The 20,810-nt window shown below is 39.7% G+C and overlaps 1 protein-coding gene across 1 annotated transcript in view; it reads left to right on the top strand.

Annotated features, from left to right (window-relative positions):
• LOC125234170 (dynein heavy chain, cytoplasmic) overlaps positions 1-20,810 on the top strand; it is a 108,132-nt gene that overhangs the window by 63,607 nt on the left and 23,715 nt on the right. The window contains exons 44-66 of the mRNA XM_048140374.1: positions 813-922; positions 1,532-1,657; positions 2,395-2,572; positions 3,719-3,828; positions 3,964-4,081; positions 4,444-4,601; positions 7,274-7,400; positions 7,476-7,565; positions 7,825-7,984; positions 8,386-8,573; positions 8,754-8,880; positions 9,263-9,411; positions 9,861-10,054; positions 10,465-10,610; positions 11,181-11,296; positions 11,884-12,075; positions 12,644-12,805; positions 13,309-13,418; positions 13,846-13,999; positions 18,332-18,387; positions 18,614-18,773; positions 19,686-19,787; positions 20,405-20,504. Coding sequence (XP_047996331.1) covers positions 813-922; positions 1,532-1,657; positions 2,395-2,572; positions 3,719-3,828; positions 3,964-4,081; positions 4,444-4,601; positions 7,274-7,400; positions 7,476-7,565; positions 7,825-7,984; positions 8,386-8,573; positions 8,754-8,880; positions 9,263-9,411; positions 9,861-10,054; positions 10,465-10,610; positions 11,181-11,296; positions 11,884-12,075; positions 12,644-12,805; positions 13,309-13,418; positions 13,846-13,999; positions 18,332-18,387; positions 18,614-18,773; positions 19,686-19,787; positions 20,405-20,504 — 3,133 coding nt within the window. The remainder of the gene's footprint in view (positions 1-812; positions 923-1,531; positions 1,658-2,394; positions 2,573-3,718; positions 3,829-3,963; positions 4,082-4,443; positions 4,602-7,273; positions 7,401-7,475; positions 7,566-7,824; positions 7,985-8,385; positions 8,574-8,753; positions 8,881-9,262; positions 9,412-9,860; positions 10,055-10,464; positions 10,611-11,180; positions 11,297-11,883; positions 12,076-12,643; positions 12,806-13,308; positions 13,419-13,845; positions 14,000-18,331; positions 18,388-18,613; positions 18,774-19,685; positions 19,788-20,404; positions 20,505-20,810) is intronic.

Here is a 20,810-nt window from a genome sequence, read left to right as displayed (position 1 = left end):
GCATGTTGCCTATGATCATATTTCTATGGATATCGCTTGGGTTTCCTAAAATTCTTATGATGGAAACAGTTCCTTGCTGTAGCTGAGGTCTTGGTGGCTTAGTGGGCAGAGCGCTGGATTAGTGGCTGTGTTCGAGTCCCACCCTAGTCGCCTTAGGCAGTATTTTTTCCACTGTTAAGTTAGCTTAAGTAATAAAGGAGGTTATCAATCAGTTAATTTAATACTTTAGTTCAATTTAATACTTTGGATAGTTTGGATTGACATACTGAAATAGATATCATTATACCTTACATAATAATAGCTTGGTCAGCCTGAACCTGTTAGTAACACAGCCCGAATATATCATTGCTTTTTCTCTTTTTGTTTAGATTGGTTCTTCAAATTTAATTTTGGCCTTGTTGTCCTCCGCTCAATTACTTATAAACTTGAATCTATTTGTTTTGTCACTTATGTATCTTAGTACTCCGCAGAATCTGTTACCGGAATAAAAAAAAGCACACGCTGAAATTCTACATCGCTATTTTACATTTGTAAATAAATACTCGTATCAACACACTATAGCAAACTTCATTTCATCAGAAATCTAATTCAGTCAAAAAACACTTTCGTCTTGTGTTAATTTTGTAGTTTCAATAAATTTAGCACACTCACCTCAGTTACTACATATTAAAACTTAAATAAAAGTTAACTCAACACTCAATATTTTTGTCAATCACGAAACTCATTCATAATCTCACATTCACGAGAAACAACTTCTTAAAAGTATTAATTAAAACTCTCACGGGAGTTATCTAACTCAATGTTGTGTGTAGGTACTGCAACTATATCAGATCTGCAAACTGAACCATGGTCTGATGATGGTCGGGCCATCTGGCAGCGGCAAATCTACCGCGTGGCGCGTGCTGCTCAAGGCTTTGGAAAGGTAACTATACTTGGAAATATCCGTGGACACTGTAAATAAAATACTAGATAGTTTTCCATTACTTATATATTTGTGCGGCCGGCCGACCGCACAGGCAAACGAACTGAACCAAACTGACTTGTTTACATTATGTGACATTGTCTAGAAAAAAGATTCTATTCAACCAGTAGAGTTTATAGTGGTACACATACGAACTTCATAGTTAATAAACTTATAAGCTTACGTAAGTTCCAACAACTATAACTTACTATTGTTTACTTGAGCCAAGATACTGAGGTCCTTCATAAAACGTATTTGGATTTCAATATGAGGCGCTTTATTCTTAAGTGCAATATCGACGTTTTCATGTGAATTTTCAACAGATTTTTTTTTCTGCAAGCAGTGCATAATGATTAAGCGTCTTATGAAGAATGGAGTCTTATAAGATGGAATGCCAATAAAACCATACAATGTCAAACATAAGCTTTATAATCAATATAATCATGCTACCGAATAATGACGATCGCACAGCTAATTCTAATTTAGGGATACAATATGATACACTACAATTTATCATGGTCACTTTCTTTTCTTCTTCGACAATTTCTTTGATTTCTTTTTTTTATGTAGATTCGAAGGCGTTGAAGGAGTAGCTCACGTGATAGACCCGAAGGCGATGTCAAAGGAGACGTTGTACGGTGTATTAGACCCCAACACTCGCGAATGGACCGACGGATTGTTCACGCACATTCTCAGGTAACATCGAAAACATACTCATAATCTCACATAGTATATTCTGTATTGTAACTTATTTGTAACAATGCCCTTTTTACGAAGACTAAGTCCGTTTTCACATTATCCGATTCGATATCGGATGTTGGAAGGATTTCAATCATTTTAATGGTAAAAATCCAAGATGGCGCTTGTAATGTTTGGGATATCGGCCCGACATCCGATATAGGATCGGATAATGTGAAAACGCACTTAGGGTGACACAAAGCAGAGACACTGTTTTACTTACTCAAGTCAGCTGCACTGTTACTTTCAAACTAGACAATTCCTAACAGCCTTTCATGATAATTTATGATGTCTCCAGAAGATATCACTTTGTCGTTTTCCATGAAAATTCTCTGATGACAGATTATTTCTATAAGAGCCCCTTTAGACGGTACGAGAACTCGAATACGAGTTTTAGTACATTGCGCTATTTGATGACTATACAAAATTGTATGTAACCTCAACAGCCCGCTATGTAGCTAAAATTGCTTACGAGTTCGCACGTCGTCTAAATCAGGCCTAAAGATTCGAAAACAGTTCATCCTTATCGTGAGCGATAATGAGGTAACCAAACAACCTTAAAATTAAACACAAAGAGTTACAAAACTATTTATGAGAATAAGCCAGAGATTCATGCATCAAATATTATGTTAATATTTGGCAAAGCCTGCAAAATTAAGATTGCTATATTTCTTACGTGCAACTTTTACTTTTAGAAAAATCATTGACAACGTTCGTGGCGAGATCAACAAGCGCCAATGGATCATATTCGACGGCGATGTGGACCCCGAGTGGGTGGAGAACTTGAACTCAGTGCTGGATGATAACAAGCTACTCACACTGCCCAATGGCGAGCGTCTGTCGCTGCCACCTAATGTCCGGGTCATGTTTGAGGTTAGTTGTGTCTACGGTGGATCATATTCGACCCCGAGTGGGTGGAGAACTTGAACTCGGTGCTGGATGACAAGCTACTTACACTGCCCAATGGCGAGCGTCTGTCGCTGCCACCTAATGTCCGGGTCGTGTTTGAGGTTAGTTGTGTCTACGGTGGATCATATTCGACCCCGAGTGGGTGGAGAACTTGAACTCGGTGCTGGATGACAAGCTACTTACACTGCCCAACGGCGAGCGTCTGTCGCTGCCACCTAATGTCCGGGTCATGTTTGAGGTTAGTTGTGTCTACGGTGGATCATATTCGACCCCGAGTGGGTGGAGAACTTGAACTCTGTGCTGGATGACAACAAGCTACTTACACTGCCCAACGGCCAGCGTCTGTCGCTGCCACCTAATGTCCGGGTCATGTTTGAGGTTAGTTGTGTCTACAGTGGATCATATTCGACCCCGAGTGGGTGGAGAACTTAACTCGGTGCTGGATGACAAGCTACTTACACTGCACAACGGCGAGCGTCTGTCGCTGCCACCTAATGTCCGGGTCATGTTTGAGGTTAGTTGTGTCTACGGTGGATCATATTCGACCCCGAGTGGGTGGAGAACTTGAACTCTGTGCTGGATGACAACAAGCTACTTACACTGCCCAACGGCCAGCGTCTGTCGCTGCCACCTAATGTCCGGGTCATGTTTGAGGTTAGTTGTGTCTACAGTGGACCATATTCGACCCCGAGTGGGTGGAGAACTTGAACTCGGTGCTGGATGATAACAAGCTACTCACACTGCCCAACGGCGAGCGTCTGTCGCTGCCACCTAATGTCCGGGTCATATTTGAGGTTAGTATTATAGTAAGTTAGTATCAACGATTAAAGTTAATTCAATGTTTGAGCTTTGCATGCACTCGTCTCGCAAGCGGTGTAACGTATCTCATAAGGATAAGTATAATGTAAGGCGCAAGTCATGTCTACGCACACGCAGCCGCAAGCCGGTATGCACGACAGGCTTGTGATATTTTTCCTTTTGCTGACCCGATATCGAATTGTTAAAAAAAAAATATATATATATATATACATCCTTTGTAGGCTGTTCTGATTTCTAGCTTGCGTAATGGTATATCGCTCAAAATTGACAGTCTTCTATATTTGTTTTCAGGTCCAAGATCTTAAATATGCTACCCTTGCTACGGTATCGCGTTGCGGTATGGTTTGGTTCTCTCAGGACGTACTTACCACAGAGATGATCTTCGAAAACTATCTGTTGAGGTACGAATTTCCCCTTTCATTATTTTACAAATTACCATCACCGTTATTCATTAACCTAAAATAAATGTTAGTTAAGTAAAAGTTAGTAGAAAAGTACAAAAAAACTGTATGGATAATCGTATAATTTCTGTTCAGATTGAGAAACATTCCTCTGGAGGATGGTGAAGAAGATTCTTTCAGCATCGTGATGGCCGCTCCAGCTGCGGGTGGTGACCAGAATGCCACGGAAAACATCTTGTCTCCAGCTTTACAGGTAAACAACACTGCATCGTAAGATAAAGTAGTATAAGAGTCGAACTGGTTTAAATTGCCAGCCAACAACATTCAATTTCAATTCAATTTAATGGTGGGGCTCTTGTCGGTGCAGCCAGCCTTTTAGTGTCCTGTAGGCAATCATGGTCGCGCGATAGATGATAAAACATCGGGCCGTCCCTATCGCACTTACAAATAGTGCGATAGGGACGGCCTGCTATTTTATCATTTATCGCGCGACCATAATTGCCTGCCTGGTACGACACTGTAGTTATAAAATACGAGTATAATATTGATCGTCATTTCATCTGTTTGATGTATGACTTATGAGATTAGATTTACTAATATCATTATATATTTCAGACTCAACGCGACGTGGCCATGATTCTCCAACCCCTATTCTTCGGCGATGGCTTAGTTGTGAAATGTTTCGAACGCGCCGTCTCGCTCGATCACATCATGGACTTCACTCGCCATCGCGCGCTATCTTCCTTACACTCCATGTTGAACCGCGGTGTTAGGTGAGACAGATATATATTTGTTACCGTTACAACTCGACGCGACGCCGACGTGGCAATGATAAAATTATCTATTAGTATTAAATAATTTCTCTACTTCTTTTTTTTTCTTCATCACACTTAAGAGCCCGTCACGATGGGTAAAAATTCAGTATCTGTCAAATTACCCCATTTACACACACTAACGCACGTCACACTCACCAACATACTTTTCGCACACTACCGCAATTTACTGGAAGAGGTCAGTGACCTAAGTGAGAGGAACTTAAGACAGGTCTATAGTTTCACTGAAGATCAGTTGTAACGTTAAAATCCCATCAAAACCAAAAAAGGGAAATATGAGCCAAGTTCAATATTATATATGCCTTGGTTGTTGGCGTCAACGACAAAAGCAGTGAGATCTAAACGGGTGCCAAGTTCAATGGCAGTCCTCAAAATGTTTTATGACAATTGATGACATAAAATATCATTTCTTATAACTTTTTTAATAGAATAGAATATAATTAATTTATTCGTTAACACACACACAAAATAAACGTTACAAATAATAAGACATAAACAAGAAGGAGATCCAACGAAATGGTCTAATCTTCCGATCAGACCATCCGGTGAAACAAACACGACAGGCACATAATATGTATGTCACAAATATCAATATAAGAGCCAAATTTAAGACGTTTATGTGAAATAGTTTTTGTTGTGAGGACGCCCATAGAGGCTCCAAATAGTTCGTGTATTACACACGATGTTGTCTGCCAGTTCGGTTACTTGAACTTGGCTTGACACGCTGCCGCGTGTTTAGATTGCGGACAGTGTCAATTTAGTGTTACCATCTCACACGAATTGACTCAGATTATTTTTCAAAATAAATTTGTGCAAACACCATATAAAATCAAAACAACTCTGGTGTAAAAAACAGTGCTTCGTTTATTCTAATTATAAATGGTTAAACCCTTTTCCGAATGAATTAAAATAATTCACTGTTCCTGATCGGTTTAGCCATTATAACATCCGTTATAAATGCACTGAGACAAAGGTTGAGGTTATGTATGAACAGAGGTTGACAGTCAGTTTACATGTAAAATTGTTGCCATATATAGAATTCTTCATTAAAATAATAATTTTCAAAATTTAGTTAAAGTTGTCTGAATCTAAGGTTACGTGCCCCGTGTGCAAACACCATTTAAAAATTATATTGAACGTAAGAAGGTAAGTCATACAGAACAATTTTGTGATAAGATAATATATTATTACAATTAATAATTTCGCCATTTACGTAAATAATCGTTTATAGAATATAATTATAATGATTAGTTCTGTTAGTTTTTTCATACGCCACACTGAATGTCTCTTCGTAGAAGAGAATGTTACACACACTGACACACTAAATAATGTGACCAGTATAATGAAAATAAAGTCCAACGAGTAAAAATTAATTTTAAAACTCTTTCATTTTAATAAAGTTTAGAAGACAAAAAATACCTATATTTCTTATCATTGTATTAAAGTTACATATATTTTTTTATTTCTCAACAATAATAAGTAGTAAACAACACAAAAAAAAACGATTTTAAACTGAGCCTCTTTTAGACGTGACGATATTTATTTACCTTAATACTTTTGAATACATTCATAGCACTGGCAATCTTTTTGTATCCGTATATGATTTCCAGTGTCAAAAACAAATGTCATTGGAGCAAATTTGGCGACACGTCTGCTTCGAACGAGCCCGATCGGGCGTCTGACTCAATAGAATCTGTTCGCAGTTTTGACGTTTGTATGGAAAATTTACGAAAGTTTATATTCAACATTGATTTTATTCGTTCTCTTTGTAAGGAAAAATATGAAAAGGTAATAATTCTGTAGTCCAGTTATCTAGCTTATAAAATAACATTATTTTAAAACTAAAACACGGTCGTACATATTCAAATTTATGAAGATGCCGACAGGGGCCGACCGCATTTTAGTTACAACTTTAAGTAAGTATGTATCTAAAATTGGAAGTGTTTCCTGATTTGTATTACACACTATTTTGCATACACATACTTAAGGTTTATAATTATCAAGAAAGCCTTTTGTTTGCCTAAAAGGTTTTCGAAGTAATTGCCATTTGATTCGAAGTATTTTTAGACAAATATTGATGTCGTTTAACTTCCATTTACTGTATTTTAGTAGCATGATAACACACATGTAAACTACTGAATTTTTAGTTTAGGATATAAGTAATGCGACAATATCAATTTTAGCAGCCTAAAGTATACAAAATTGAGCTCAGCTCACTCAGACGTGAGCACTATTTGCGGGTTTTCTTAAACTAGCGTCAGGAAAAAAATCATAATTAATTCAGGGAGTAACTTTTCCTTGATGTTAACTACTGATTTTGTAGATAAGAATACGCGCTGTTTAAAACAAGTGCTTTTCTTATCAATAAGTATATACTGAAACTAAAACCGGACGTAGAAAACTACCAATTTTACGATTTTCTACTTTTTGATATTGACGGCCTCTTAAGAGCTGTCCTCTTGTCGGTGGAGCAATCTCCAATTCTTTAATTTTCTGGTATGACACGACCTGAACCAGTTTTTGGATTCCGTTCCAAAGGAACCCTTATGGTGCTACTCAGTCCGTCTGTCTGTCTGTCACATATTTTTACTTATATAACATTATATTTACAGGAACATTCTCGCCTACAACCGCCAGCATCCCGACTTCCCAGTAACGAACGAACAGTTGGAAGCTTACGTGCCGAAATGGCTTGTCTACTCCCTTCTTTGGTCCTTTGCTGGTGACGCTAAACTCAAGGTAAATTCATTTCAATTTTTTTTTGTAATTAAATGTGTAGTGGTTCGATGCTAAAGATTAAATGTGTTTTTTTAGGATCGAAACGAGTTGGGTGACTTTATAAGATCAGCAAGTACTATGCCTTTGCCTAACTGCGGGCCAAATCAACACATCATTGACTTTGAGGTAAGCTTCTTCTTTCATCAATTAGAACTGTAAATAATAGCACGAATAAGACTTTAATTTGCACTTACAATGTAGCAAACAATAAGGAAAGCAATAATACTACCACTTACATTCAAAAGTGAGCTTTTTGACCTTTGCTATTTTATACTTCCTACCATTGATATTTTAAAATTGACTTTGAAGATAGGTTTCTGTGGTTTTTATTATGTAATATCGTTTAACACGTATATACTAGATTAAAATTAAATTCCTTATCTAGGTGTCGATCACCGGTGAATGGGTGCCGTGGTCAGCCAAGGTTCCGCAGATCGAAGTAGAGACGCATAAGGTCGCTGCGCCCGACGTGGTAGTTCCCACGCTCGACACTGTGCGCCATGAGGCCCTGCTGTACACCTGGCTCGCCGAACACAAGCCACTGGGTAAGAAAAGTTCAGCCTCAAGATTGGCTGGTGGTGTTGTCGTTACATGGCGACCGTGACAGGACAATGATTTTTATTTTGAGTTTACAGCATTACAGTTCAACTATTGCGATGTAAAATTAAGTAAAAGTAAAAAAGCTATGCGTCGGAACAAATTTTTGCTTCTTTTTAGATTCTTGTATGCAACATATAGAATCACATGCTGCAAAAATGTTGTCACATGTGTCTTTTCAATGTGACCAGTGGCCTATTTCACAATACTGGCAATTGTCGCCCGACAGTAACTCTTCGCCGTTCATTTCCTCTTCAACAAGGAAATATAGACGCTGAGCAACAATGTTACTTATCAGAGCGCCCTGCATCGATTTAAGACCAAATCCTAACATCATCATGTTTTACAGTACTATGCGGCCCGCCCGGTTCCGGTAAAACCATGACGCTATTCTCCGCGCTTCGAGCGCTGCCCGACATGGAGGTGGTCGGCCTTAACTTCTCGTCAGCCACTACCCCTGAACTGCTGCTGAAGACCTTCGATCACTACTGCGAGTATAGAAAGACTCCTAATGGCGTTGTGTTGGCACCTGTTCAGGTTAGTGCTTCAGGATGTGAAAGGCTGGTGAAAAAGATAGATTACTAAGGGTAGGTTGCATCGAACCGACTGTTCCTATGGTTTTTCGTTTGCTTGTTTGTCTATCTCAAAAGACTGCAAGATGGCTATCGAATTTGTGGTTTCACTTATCGTGTTTGTAAACAAAATGTTTGTTTTCAGCTGGGCAAATGGCTGGTGTTGTTCTGTGATGAGATCAACTTGCCTGACATGGACCAGTACGGCACGCAGCGCGTCATATCTTTCCTGAGACAGCTGCTTGAGCACAAAGGCTTCTACAGAGCGAGCGGTAAGATTTTAATATTGTAGATTTTAGTATAATGTTGCTAGAAGACAGTCTTCTTGGTGGTTATGGCAGGGTCGCCATGTAGAATATGGCGTTGGAACAAACAACTAGCTCGCAGTAGTTGTTTATATTGGTATAATGATTTCGCTCGGTTATAGTGCACATTACATTACCCATCTTTAACAATTAACCACCCAACTAACCGTGCGCCTAGAACATAGTTTAGAAGCAAGTTCGGTTTAACCAAGTGAACGATATCTCTTACGATAGGCAACATCCACTGTAAGTTTAAACTCGGCATCGAAAGCGATGAGGTGTTGAGAATGGTAGGACTATAGGGCAAAATGTAATTACTTACTCTTCACTCACATTTTAACTTTTACAGATCATTCTTGGGTCCACTTGGAGCGCATACAGTTCGTAGGTGCTTGCAACCCGCCGACTGACCCGGGCCGTAAGCCGCTCTCACACCGACTGCTGCGGCATGTACCCGTCATCTATGTGGACTACCCTGGAGAGACCTCACTCGAACAGGTACAGTAATCTTGGGACAATAAATGTCCATTTACACGGCGCGCGATCTCGTATGCGATTTTAGTTACATCTCAATCAAACACAGCAATGTAATGAACTTAGCATGCGAGTTCTTGCACCGTGTACACGTGCCATTAGGGAGTAGAACCGAACCCGATCGCTACAGTAGATATGTGAATAGATCGAGTCCAACCTAACACACATGTTTTTCAGTGAATTTATATGATTGTAAAAGAAAACACGATAAGATACTGGACAGGTTTTGTTGCAAACAATAATTCTTCTGAAAGCTGAACTTTTGGAAAGCTTTTATTTCGTGGATGATGCCTATCCACGCAATAAAAGCTGTGCTGTTCAGTGTCAATCTTCAGATATGCCTACTATACCTGCGAGAGTTATATTAGTGTGTACTTCTTATACGAGTACATAAAATGTTTTTTTTTTCACAGATTTACGGAACTTTCACCCGAGCCATGCTCCGCATGCAGCCCGCTCTTCGCGGTTACGCTGAACCGTTGACTCAAGCCATGGTGAAACTATACCTGGCTTCACAAGAACGCTTCACACAAGACATGCAACCGCACTACGTATACTCGCCTAGAGAAATGACCAGATGGGTGCGAGGCATCTGTGAGGCTATCAGGTAAGGTTACCAATCTTCAGTCCTTGGGTACACATTTTTGTACATATTCGAAAATTTATTTTGAACTTTTATTGTGTAATAAAGGTTCCAAATTCAAAAACAAAACAAATGGTTGGAGGAAGCAGGGTACAGCAATTGCATTCACGATATACCCAAAGACAGATTTAAAATGAAGACATCTTGTTTTGAGAATTTTGAGAATTGATGGCTTCTCACGTGAGACACAGACATTTTAATTTCAGCCTGATTAAACTCGTTTATACCGCTACACTACGCAGCTTATAGCATAGGTACACAAAGCTATAATGTAAATTAGTATACTTTTTGTTACGATTGAACCACTTCATTAATTCGTGGAGTCGTCATCTCTTTCGCTACCTGTTAAAATAAACTATACATTTGCTCCCCAGACCCCTTGACAACTTGAACGTGGAAGGCCTAGTAAGACTGTGGGCGCACGAGGCTCTCCGTCTCTTCCAAGATCGATTGGTTGAGGAGACCGAAAGGCAATGGACCGATGAGAACATCGACACTGTTGCCATGAGATTCTTCCCAGGTAACTTGTTTACAACGATTTTTTGTCAAGTTGAACCTACAGTTCTAGTGTAGTTCTAGTCTAGTTCTAGTGTCATATTGTATTGAGATGTCAAAAATGAGATAAACTAAACGGTTGACCCGTTTAGTTGCGGGGAAACGGGGTGCACCATTACAATGATTCGTAATTTGATCATGTTGTTGTTATTGTTGTAGACCTAAGGCACTCCAGATGTGCAAAGGGCCTTCACAAGCTTGCGGCACGCCTTCCTATTTTCAGCGACCCTTGTGACCTCGCTCCAGCTCAAACCAGCCGCTCGTAGCTCATTTTTGACGTACCGCTTCCATGAGTGGACAGGGCGCCCGGGGCCACGGCTTGCATTCTGCGGTTTCCAGTCGAGAGCAATGCTCGCGTTATTTCTTGTGTGTCCAATCCATCTCCAATTTGATGATGGTGACAATAAATTTTGATTGTCAAATGGACTTTTACAGTTTGTCTAATATCTTTCGATACTGATATTTTTTTGATCATATTGCATTTTTTCATGTTGACATCCGTAAATTAAAACCAACATTTTCTTTTGCAATAAAGGTATCAACCGCGAGCAAGCATTGGCGCGTCCAATCCTGTACAGCAACTGGCTCAGCAAGGATTACGTACCAGTCGAGAGGGATCAACTGCGTGAATACGTCAAGGCCCGACTGAAGGTACCGCTTTACCATTGAACCTAGAACCTACCGTCCAAGTAAAGCAGTGTTGTGCCTTGTTTATCTACCTATTACTTACTTGACTAGTGCGATGGCCCTAAACGAGTGTTGGACTCCAGCGTAAGAGCACACCACTTTACTCGATCTAGAGCAGTATCGCGTTATTCCATTGCTTTTGTCGAATATCTAAGTAACAACAAAGAGGATCCAGTATTGTAGAGAGTTACTGTCAACGTAAAATGTGTAATCACAGTGCATGGACTGCCATCTCTCGACACAAGCTTAAAACTTTTTAACCTCAGTTTTGACAATTTGGCCCATATTGTTAGCTTGATATGTGTTAAAATGTCAAATATTAATATTAGCGCCATCTATCTGAGCGTTCCCCAAAAGTGTAATCTAGGCCACCGTACCTTTTTCTCAAGGGCATTGAGGTACGTTTTATTCTTAGACTTTATCCGTCTATACGGAGTTACATATGTCTTTGGTAACAATTTATAGCTGAGTCCCAAGTTACAAAAGCATATTCCTAGGTATCGTTCAAATAATTTTACCATCAGCATTAATCTGTTTAACAATTTTTTCAGGTGTTCTACGAAGAAGAGTTAGACGTACCTCTCGTCCTCTTCGATGAAGTATTGGACCACGTTCTGCGTATCGACCGTATCTTCCGTCAGCCGCAAGGGCACTTGCTGCTCATTGGAGTCTCCGGCGCTGGCAAGACAACCCTCAGTCGCTTCGTCGCTTGGATGAACGGGCTTAGCATCTTCCAGATCAAGGTATACATTTTACCGTTACAATTGTATAAATCAGAAGTTCCCACAACTCTAGGCTGGGTCGGCGTATTAGTACCTATATGGGCTTTTTCTCTCTGGCAGGCCGAACGACGGTCTCGCGGATCGGATCTGGCCCGGAGGCCTTATATCGTTACCACATCAATCGATTTGTTATTTGTATTGTTGTAGAAACTGTCGATCGACGTCGACTGTTCCATATTTCACGATCGTTAGACCCTGACGTCCTTTCTGTCCTCACTTACAATTTGTCTTACAGGCGTCCGTCCTTCAAAGAAAGTTTTTATAAAGAATCAGCAGGGTTAGCACATGATTGCCGCGAGATAGACTACCCGTCCTTATGTCATTAATACAGTTAGAAGAAGACGTGTGATCTATCTCGCGGCTACATACCCTCGCGGCCATCATGTGCTAGGCCTACAGATTCTAGTGCGTCATTTAGGTGGCCGCTTGGACACCCACTTTTGGAAGCTCACTTTGTGTGTTTGAGGATTTGAAAGGAGTTGACCAAAATTAACTTTGCCACACTTTTCTAATCACTTTCATCATTCAGGTGCACAATAAATACACGGGAGCGGACTTCGACGAGGACCTTCGTTCAGTGCTCCGCCGCGCCGGCTGTCGCGACGAAAAGGTTGCCTTCATTCTGGACGAGTCTAACGTGCTAGACAGCGGCTTCTTAGAGCGTATGAACACATTGCTCGCTAACGGAGAGGTAACTATAAAAACAAAAAACATACTAGTACTACCGAAAGTGGTCGACGTCCTCATTTTCCTCCTCTGGATAATAATCCTCCTGCCCCTGCTGCTCCTGCTGTCGGTACTGCGACGAGAAGGTCGCATTTATACCGAACGGGTCCAACGTTCTCGGCAGCGGCTTCCTAGAACGTATGAATACGCTGTTGGCCAACGGAGAGGTTATTGAATAAAAAGGATAATAATAGGAAAAAGGTATTGCTAGCCGAGTAAAAAAAACTGAATGTGAAGGCAAAATAAACTGAGAAGGGCAACTCCCTTTGTGAGCTTTTAAGTCACAAATTTCTCGGTATGTTTCGCTCATCTAAAGCAAAGAGTAGTATAATATATGTGAGATCTAAAGCCTGTTTTCAACCTGCTACCCGTTTTTATATATTTTGAAAGTGTATTATACCCTTATAAGACATTTTAAGGCAAAATATTCACTTAGCACTTTAATTCATGATTTTCTAATGTTTGTAGGTGCCCGGTTTGTTCGAAGGCGACGAGTTCGCGGCGCTCATGACTCAGTGCAAGGAGGGCGCGCAGCGAGAGGGCTTGATGCTCGACTCCAACGACGAACTCTACAAGTGGTTAGTACATTTTACTATTTATCGATTTCTTATATGTCACTTGATTTTGTAGAAGTATTTTTAGTTTCGTGTAATATTTAAACAATTAACTCACGACGACTCATACACACCTTGCCTTTCCCATACATACCTTTTTACTCATTAGCCTTCAGGATAGATATTGATCTCATGATCTTATGAGATATTGGAACAAACTTCATGAGCCTAATTTATATATTTTAATAGATTTAAAATAATCAATGGATTTTGATGTGTAAAATTTAATTTAATTTATCTATGTATTCATTTGTAGTCAGCCGACATTTCCAACTTTGCCAACGAAGCGGCAGCTGATATTCACGAGGCTTGAAAATATACCCTAAAAGAGATTTCGGCCTTGCCTAGTGAAATAAGTGTATATGTTTCAAAACACATGATTTTTTTTTAGGTTCACTGGACAAGTGATGCGCAACTTGCACGTAGTGTTCACGATGAATCCTTCCTCGGAGGGTCTGAAGGACCGCGCGGCGACCTCGCCTGCGCTATTCAACCGCTGTGTGCTCAACTGGTTCGGAGACTGGAGCGATGGAGCTCTGTTCCAGGTAATATTTATTAGGATTTCAGATGTCTGTTGCAGTTCGTTTATAGCAAAGAGGATAGAGTATTATAGAGAGTTACTGTCAAAGTAAAATGTGTAGTCAACGTGCATGGACTGCCATCTCTCGACACAGGCTTAAAACTTTTGAACCTCAGTTTTGACAATTTGTCCCATATTCTTAGAATGTTTATAGTCCATGGGCCAGTGAAGAATTCGGTATAATTTGGGGGTACTAAGTTTCCTTTTTACAGCAGTTAGGTAGGCTTATAGGGATGTTAAAAAACCATGATTGCCATCTCAAAATGGTAGCTAAACAAAATGGCCGCCAATCCAAGATGGCGGATATTGAGTTTTAGAAAATCGACCATAACTCCAGAAGTATTGGTCCGATTTCATTTTTATTTTTTTTAAACGAAAGCTCTTTTTGTGTACTCAAATACTTGTCATATTCATTGTTTCGGTAAATTCAACCATTAGTTAGTAATTAACGAAAAATGTAAAAAAATATTTTTTTTTCTAAAACTTTTTGTCAAAAATCATGTTTCTACAAAATACCTTGCACATTCTAATAAATATTTAAATGTAGAAAAATAGTGCCATTAATCACCTTTAATTTGATATATAAAAGATACAGATTTAATTTAAAAAACCCATACAGGCTTAAATTTAATTCTGCCTTCGTTGAAATTCACCGTTGCGCATACAGTACTAAAAGCTTCAGGTAGATGTTGTAGAGTACGAATATGCCGTTTTTAGTTTATTTTAACAATTGTACAATTAGAATAATAGTTCTGGACATGAGAGTATCCATGAATTTGTAGATATTCGATAGTACTAGGATAAAATTTGTTTAGATATCATATGTGCAACACACCTCGATGATGTAAATTAAGTATTTAAGTATACTAGATATATGACTAACATTTTGTGTCGAAAGTATCAAGATAGAACCATTAACCTTTTGACCGTCACGGACGGCCACGGTGGTCACCGGAAATTCTTGTCAAGGACGCCAACGATACGGACGCCAAATGCAATGAAATTGGGACCCCGTAATGCCTAATTTCGCTCATATATTGGCGAATTCGCAATGCAGTTTTGTTGCGATTGTGTCTGGGATACGGCATACTCCTTCATCATCTTGCGTTTAAGGGTTAAAATCGTATTCCGAATTGAAAATCGTTTTGCATTCAAGGACTCGATTTGAAAAAAAAACCTACGCACGAGCGGGTTAAAGCAGAGCACCCCAGAAGTCGGGTAAACTTTGGAAATGTTCTTTAGTACAGCATTAATAGATTTTCCTTACCTATATTTTACCGATTACTAAACAACGAAGACGTGAAATACCGGATGGACAAACTTTGAGACATTTATCACCGCTTAAAGTAGAGCCAAATAATGCTAACATCTATTGTTGGTAATTACCGAAGGAAAACGTTAGAAGACGTTAATAAGAAACGTTTTAATTACCTACTAACGTTAGTTGAATTTTCATAAAAGGTGTACCAAAATGCGAATATTTCTATGCAAACTGACATTGAATTAGAAGAAAATTTAGCAGCCGTATCGACGAATCTCAATTAGTAGAGAAGGACTCCGAGGTTTTGCAATCTGGACAAGTTTTTTAACAGGAAGGCATTTATAAAAGCCTTAATAGGGATGATGGATGTACAAATGTATGTCTCAATTATCTCCGATATGCGGATTGCGGGTAACATCGGCATCTTCAAAGAAGCACATGGTCCCCAACAGATGCTGGAGGAACTGTATGCCGTCGGTGAGTGTTGGGTTAAAATAGTTAAGTTAAACCAGTTAAACATATATGTACAAATTGAAAGTTATGGCAAGGACAGGCTTATCCCAAGCTCCAATTTTCAGGACAAGTTATCCTGTACAACAAATAAAGCTTGGGTTAAGGAATGCCATAAACGACTAACGGAGGTAAGTCATAATAACAAAATTATCCTTCAATGGACCAAAGGACACAGAGGATCTCGAGGTTATGATGCGACCGACGAGCTGGCCAGGCAGGGGTCGACTGCCGATTCTTCCGATGCCCTTCAGCAAGGTATGCTCAATGGGAAACTACACACAACACACTGGCAAACCCAGATCAAATGCTGCGGTCAAACAAGCCAAGCCTAACATCAATGGAAAACTCACAAAGACGCTCCTTCAACTAGGGAAAGTCCGCCTGAGAATGGTAACCAATGTAAGAACAGGTGGTAGACTATTTAACAAACATATTTTCATAAAAAATGCTATGAACATTCCCCTGTGACGAGGGTGCGTGAAAACAGAGCAGACAGCCTCTCACCTGGTGCTGCAGTTAGCAGTGTGGCTCCATACAGGAAAAATCATCTCGGATCCCCGAGAGACTTCTCCGAGGTTCTCTTACTCAACATTAAAAGTTTAATAGGATTTCTCGAGGAGATGAGCTAGTAGGACTAGCTAAATCCCCTACATCACGCAAAATAGACACAAAACGTCGAGTTGTGTCGAACTATAACACAATACAGAGACTTGGATCGGCCTTGCTGCCGGCGGAGATCACACAGAGGACTTGGATGTCTTTTGTAGGCTGAAGGACGTATTTAAGGGCCAGAATACCAGACACTGAAGACCAACATGTTTGATCAGTGTGTACTTCACACCGTGACATAAGCTTGCGAGACGTTGGACACTAGCAATGTACAAATGAAGAGGCTAAAAGTTGCATATAGAGCACAACACGTTCGGTATGTCTTTCTACGATGGAAACGAAACGAGATGATGTGGCGACGGATCAGAGTTATAGAGGTCGGATTGCTACTCTAAAATGGGCTTGGGCCGGGCCCGGGCACGTAAGTCGTGGAAGCCTAGCTCAAGAAAACCTGCTATAAAAGTTCGAAAAATTAGGAGAAAATTAATCTGTTACCTGTGATTGTCTTGAAGGTGATTATTAGTGATATTGGCTCTACAATCTACATTCGCGGTGATAAGTACTATATTTTTGTGCGTAAATTAAGGTTTATTCGGTAGGTACCTATATCAGGTCGTTTAGTAGTCGGATACTTCATAGATATGCCTCATTAATGCATTATAGTGCATATCTCAAGACTATTTGTCATTTGGGGTGTGTTATTCACCTCGTGTATGCAAGGATTATTTTAACTAAATATAAGTTTTCTCGAACACGGATCAGAGTTTCTGCAGTGAAAAAGATATGACAAGTCGTGGCCCGGGCACCAGACGTGGATCGCGATTATTTGAGCAAAATTAGGCGTTAAAAAGGCTCGCATGGGTCCCAATTACATTGGCAAAACTGATGGTTATCGTTGGCGTCCTTAGGAATCATTTCCAGCGACAGCTATATCCGTCCATGGCGGTCAAAAGGTTAATGTGTTGAGATAGAATCTCATACTCACTGTGTCTAGTTTATTTATTTTGTATTATCTCGGTTGGTTGGCCCTGAATCAATAAGGAAATTTTATTCAAATAATTAAATATCTAAAACTGTAGTTTACCTATGACTTATTATATTATATTATTAAAGCTAATGGATGTCGGATACTATCATGTTCAGTTCTTCTCTTAATTGTAAGTACAATTGCAGAATTATACTAAAAACAGCGTATTAGCAATCTAAAACTTTGACCTGAAGCTTTTAGTACTGTATGCACAACGGTGAATTTCAACGAAGTCAGAATTAAATTTAAGCCTCCACGTGTTTTTTTTTAAATTAAATCTGTATCTTTTATACATCAAATTAAAGGTGATTAATGGAACTATTTTTCTGCATTTAAATATTTATTAGAATATGCAAGATATTTTGTAGAAACATGATTTTTGACAAAAAGTCTAAGAAATAAAGATATTTTTTTAATATTTTTCGTTAATTACTAACTAATGGTTGAATTTACCGAAACAATGAATATGACAAGTATTTGAGTACACAAAAAGAGCTTTCGTTTAAAAAAAATAAAAATGAAATCGGTCCGATACTTCTGGAGTTATGGTCGATTTTCTAAAACTCAATATCCGCCATCTTGGATTGGCGGCCATTTTGTTTAGCTACCATTTTGAGATGGCAATCATGGTTTTTTAACATCCCTATAAGCCTACCTAACTGCTGTAAAAAAAGGAAACTTAGTACCCCCAAATTATACCGTTTGGCAAAATTGGACCAGCTGGCCCATGGACTATTATTCATTTCAACAGACACGTCAACGTCACGCACCAGAAGTCATTGGACATTATCATTAAAAAAAAATGTGAATGCTAAATTTGGTAACAGACAGTTTGGTGCAACCGACTCTTAATTAGTATTTCAGGTCTAAGACATTACACCTTACAGAGTTGTATAAGTACTGAAGGCAGTCTGGTACCCGTCTACGACATAAACTGCATTCCGTGAGCTTCGATATAAATGATTGAAGCGACAATGCTTTTCTCACTATACATACAATAATTCCGCAGAAATTACACTGTTTACCCTCTCACCTAAACTTCATTAAGTGGTCCATCTCAATACGTCCTTATTATTTGGGTTTTTTGAAGACAAAAGCTAACTACCACATGATCCAACGGCAAATCCAAATTATAAACTACCAGCAATTTAGCAAACTATTGTTTACAGACATTACCTCGACTTCATCCAACAAATGGTGAAATTGTACGCCGAAAAACGAGCGGACTTGGAAGAGCAGCAGCTCCATCTGAACGTGGGTCTCGGCAAAATTGCAGAAACCGTGGAACAGGTCGAAGAAATGCAGAAGAGTCTAGCTGTCAAGTCGCAGGTATGTTATGTTACTAGATGATTTTCTATTCAGTTATAAACTGTTGTTATACAGGGTGAAATAAAAAGGACCTAAACGGTCTTTGTATAGTGACTTTTGAGATCATAATGAAAAACTTTTACTATGGGACCAATGATGAAATCGCGAAAAAAAAATTGGCTGTTCCGTAGAAATAAGCGGCATTAAGACAGTCGGAATGTATGAAACAGCCAATTTTTTTATTGCGATTTCAGCATTGGTCCCATAATAAAATTGTTCATTTTGACCTCAAAAGTCACTATGCAAAGTTTAAACGGTCCTTTTTCTTTCACCGTGTATGTGCAGGGCTAACATATATATAATACTAGCTTTTGCCCGCGGCTTCGCTCGCGTTAGAAAGAGACAAAAAGTGGCCTATGTCACCATCCCTTCAACTATCTCCACTTAAAAAATCACGTAAATTCATCGCTCCGTTTTGCCGTAAAAGTCGGACAAGCAAACAGACACACACTTTCCCATTTATAATATTAAGTTTGGATATATCTAATCTAATCTTCTAGTTTTGATCAACATGGATTTCCGCAAAGTAACGCCTGATTCCATCGAGTGTCTCTCCCGTGAGATAGCTGCACCACCTTTCACTGTTTTAACTGAAGTGGGTTGGGTAGTCTATCTCGCGGGCGGGATACTGTTGAGCAACTCCAGTGCTAGGATTAATGCAACTACAGTAAAATGGAACTTAACTCAAGCAAGAATTTAGAAAATATTACGCTATTCTTCGGATCTTCTTGCTTCACCAATTTAATAGACCACAAACTGATCACCTTTTGTTTTCAAGTCTTTGACTTTGAGGTGACTAATGCATGTCTAAGGTTCCGACCTATGACTTGACTTGCGCTAATACTCTTACCTAACGTTTTATTTCTTATTTAGGAATTACAACAAAAGAACGAAGCCGCCAACGCCAAGCTGCGGCAAATGGTTAAGGACCAACAAGAAGCCGAGAAAAAGAAAGTCGAGAGCCAGGAAATTCAGGTCAGTGAACTACTATAACCTCCTGAAGTCATACATACTTCAATTTATGCGAGTCATTTTCAATAAGAAAGCAAACTGATATTTTATCACGCCAGTGGTGGTTCCAGGCAGGCAAGTATGGTCGCGCGATAAATGATAAAACATCAGGCCGTCCCTATCGCACTATTTGTTAGTGCGTTAGGGCCCTGGCCCGCCCTGTGCCCGCCTGGAGTCAAGGCATATACAGCCATCACACCGATGTAGGCTGTAGACTGCCTCCTCTGAATTCTGAATACAATGATGAATTGATGACCGTCTGTTGTCACTGTAAAATTACGTAGGTACATTTATAGGGTTTTTTAAGACTTTTTCTGGCATGTCAATACACTATGTGCTTGGTGCCTACCTACATCGGTAGCAGTGGTAACCTATCATTGTTGCCTTTTGATGAGAACGGACTGGTTAATCTTTTGTCGACCGAAAAAATATATTCTTTAGACCTTATTTTGTAGTTCATTCTTCAACCTAGCATCCGCCAGGGTCCGCCGCCGCCGGGTGTAGTTCATTGATTAAAAATTTCTTGTGTAAGGAGCCGAGGAGGTTATATTTATCTCTACCTACCATCTTGTCTCAACCAGGTCGCTCTAGAGAAGCAAACCAAGGAGATCGAAGCGAAACGCCGCGACGTCATGGCCGACCTGGCGCAGGTCGAGCCCGCCGTCATCGAGGCGCAAAACGGTTTGGTTCTTTGCTTCATTTCTACTGCCTTCTCTTTCCTACTGTTTAGACACAGTTTTACGCTAAAGGGGGCTATTCTGTGGAACTTTACAAGTGTGCAGTTTACTTTTATGGGGAATAACAGATTTTGTTTTTAATATGACAAATGCTGGGACATTTTGACACTATTTTTGCATATAATGAAAAATATCCAGGGCCGGTAGACAAATGGGAGCGATCGAAACGCGTCTGTGAGTGATGAATCAAGAAGCGTTTCGTTGCCGAAGCTATAGCAGTTGCGGCTTTGCTCAGGCCAGCAGTGTTGCT

Source organism: Leguminivora glycinivorella, chromosome 15, assembly GCF_023078275.1.
Source record: "Leguminivora glycinivorella isolate SPB_JAAS2020 chromosome 15, LegGlyc_1.1, whole genome shotgun sequence".
Classification (NCBI taxonomy): Eukaryota; Metazoa; Arthropoda; class Insecta; order Lepidoptera; family Tortricidae; genus Leguminivora; species Leguminivora glycinivorella.
The sequence above is the reverse complement of the archived record's forward strand: the minus strand, read 5'-3'. Positions and strand labels throughout refer to the sequence as shown.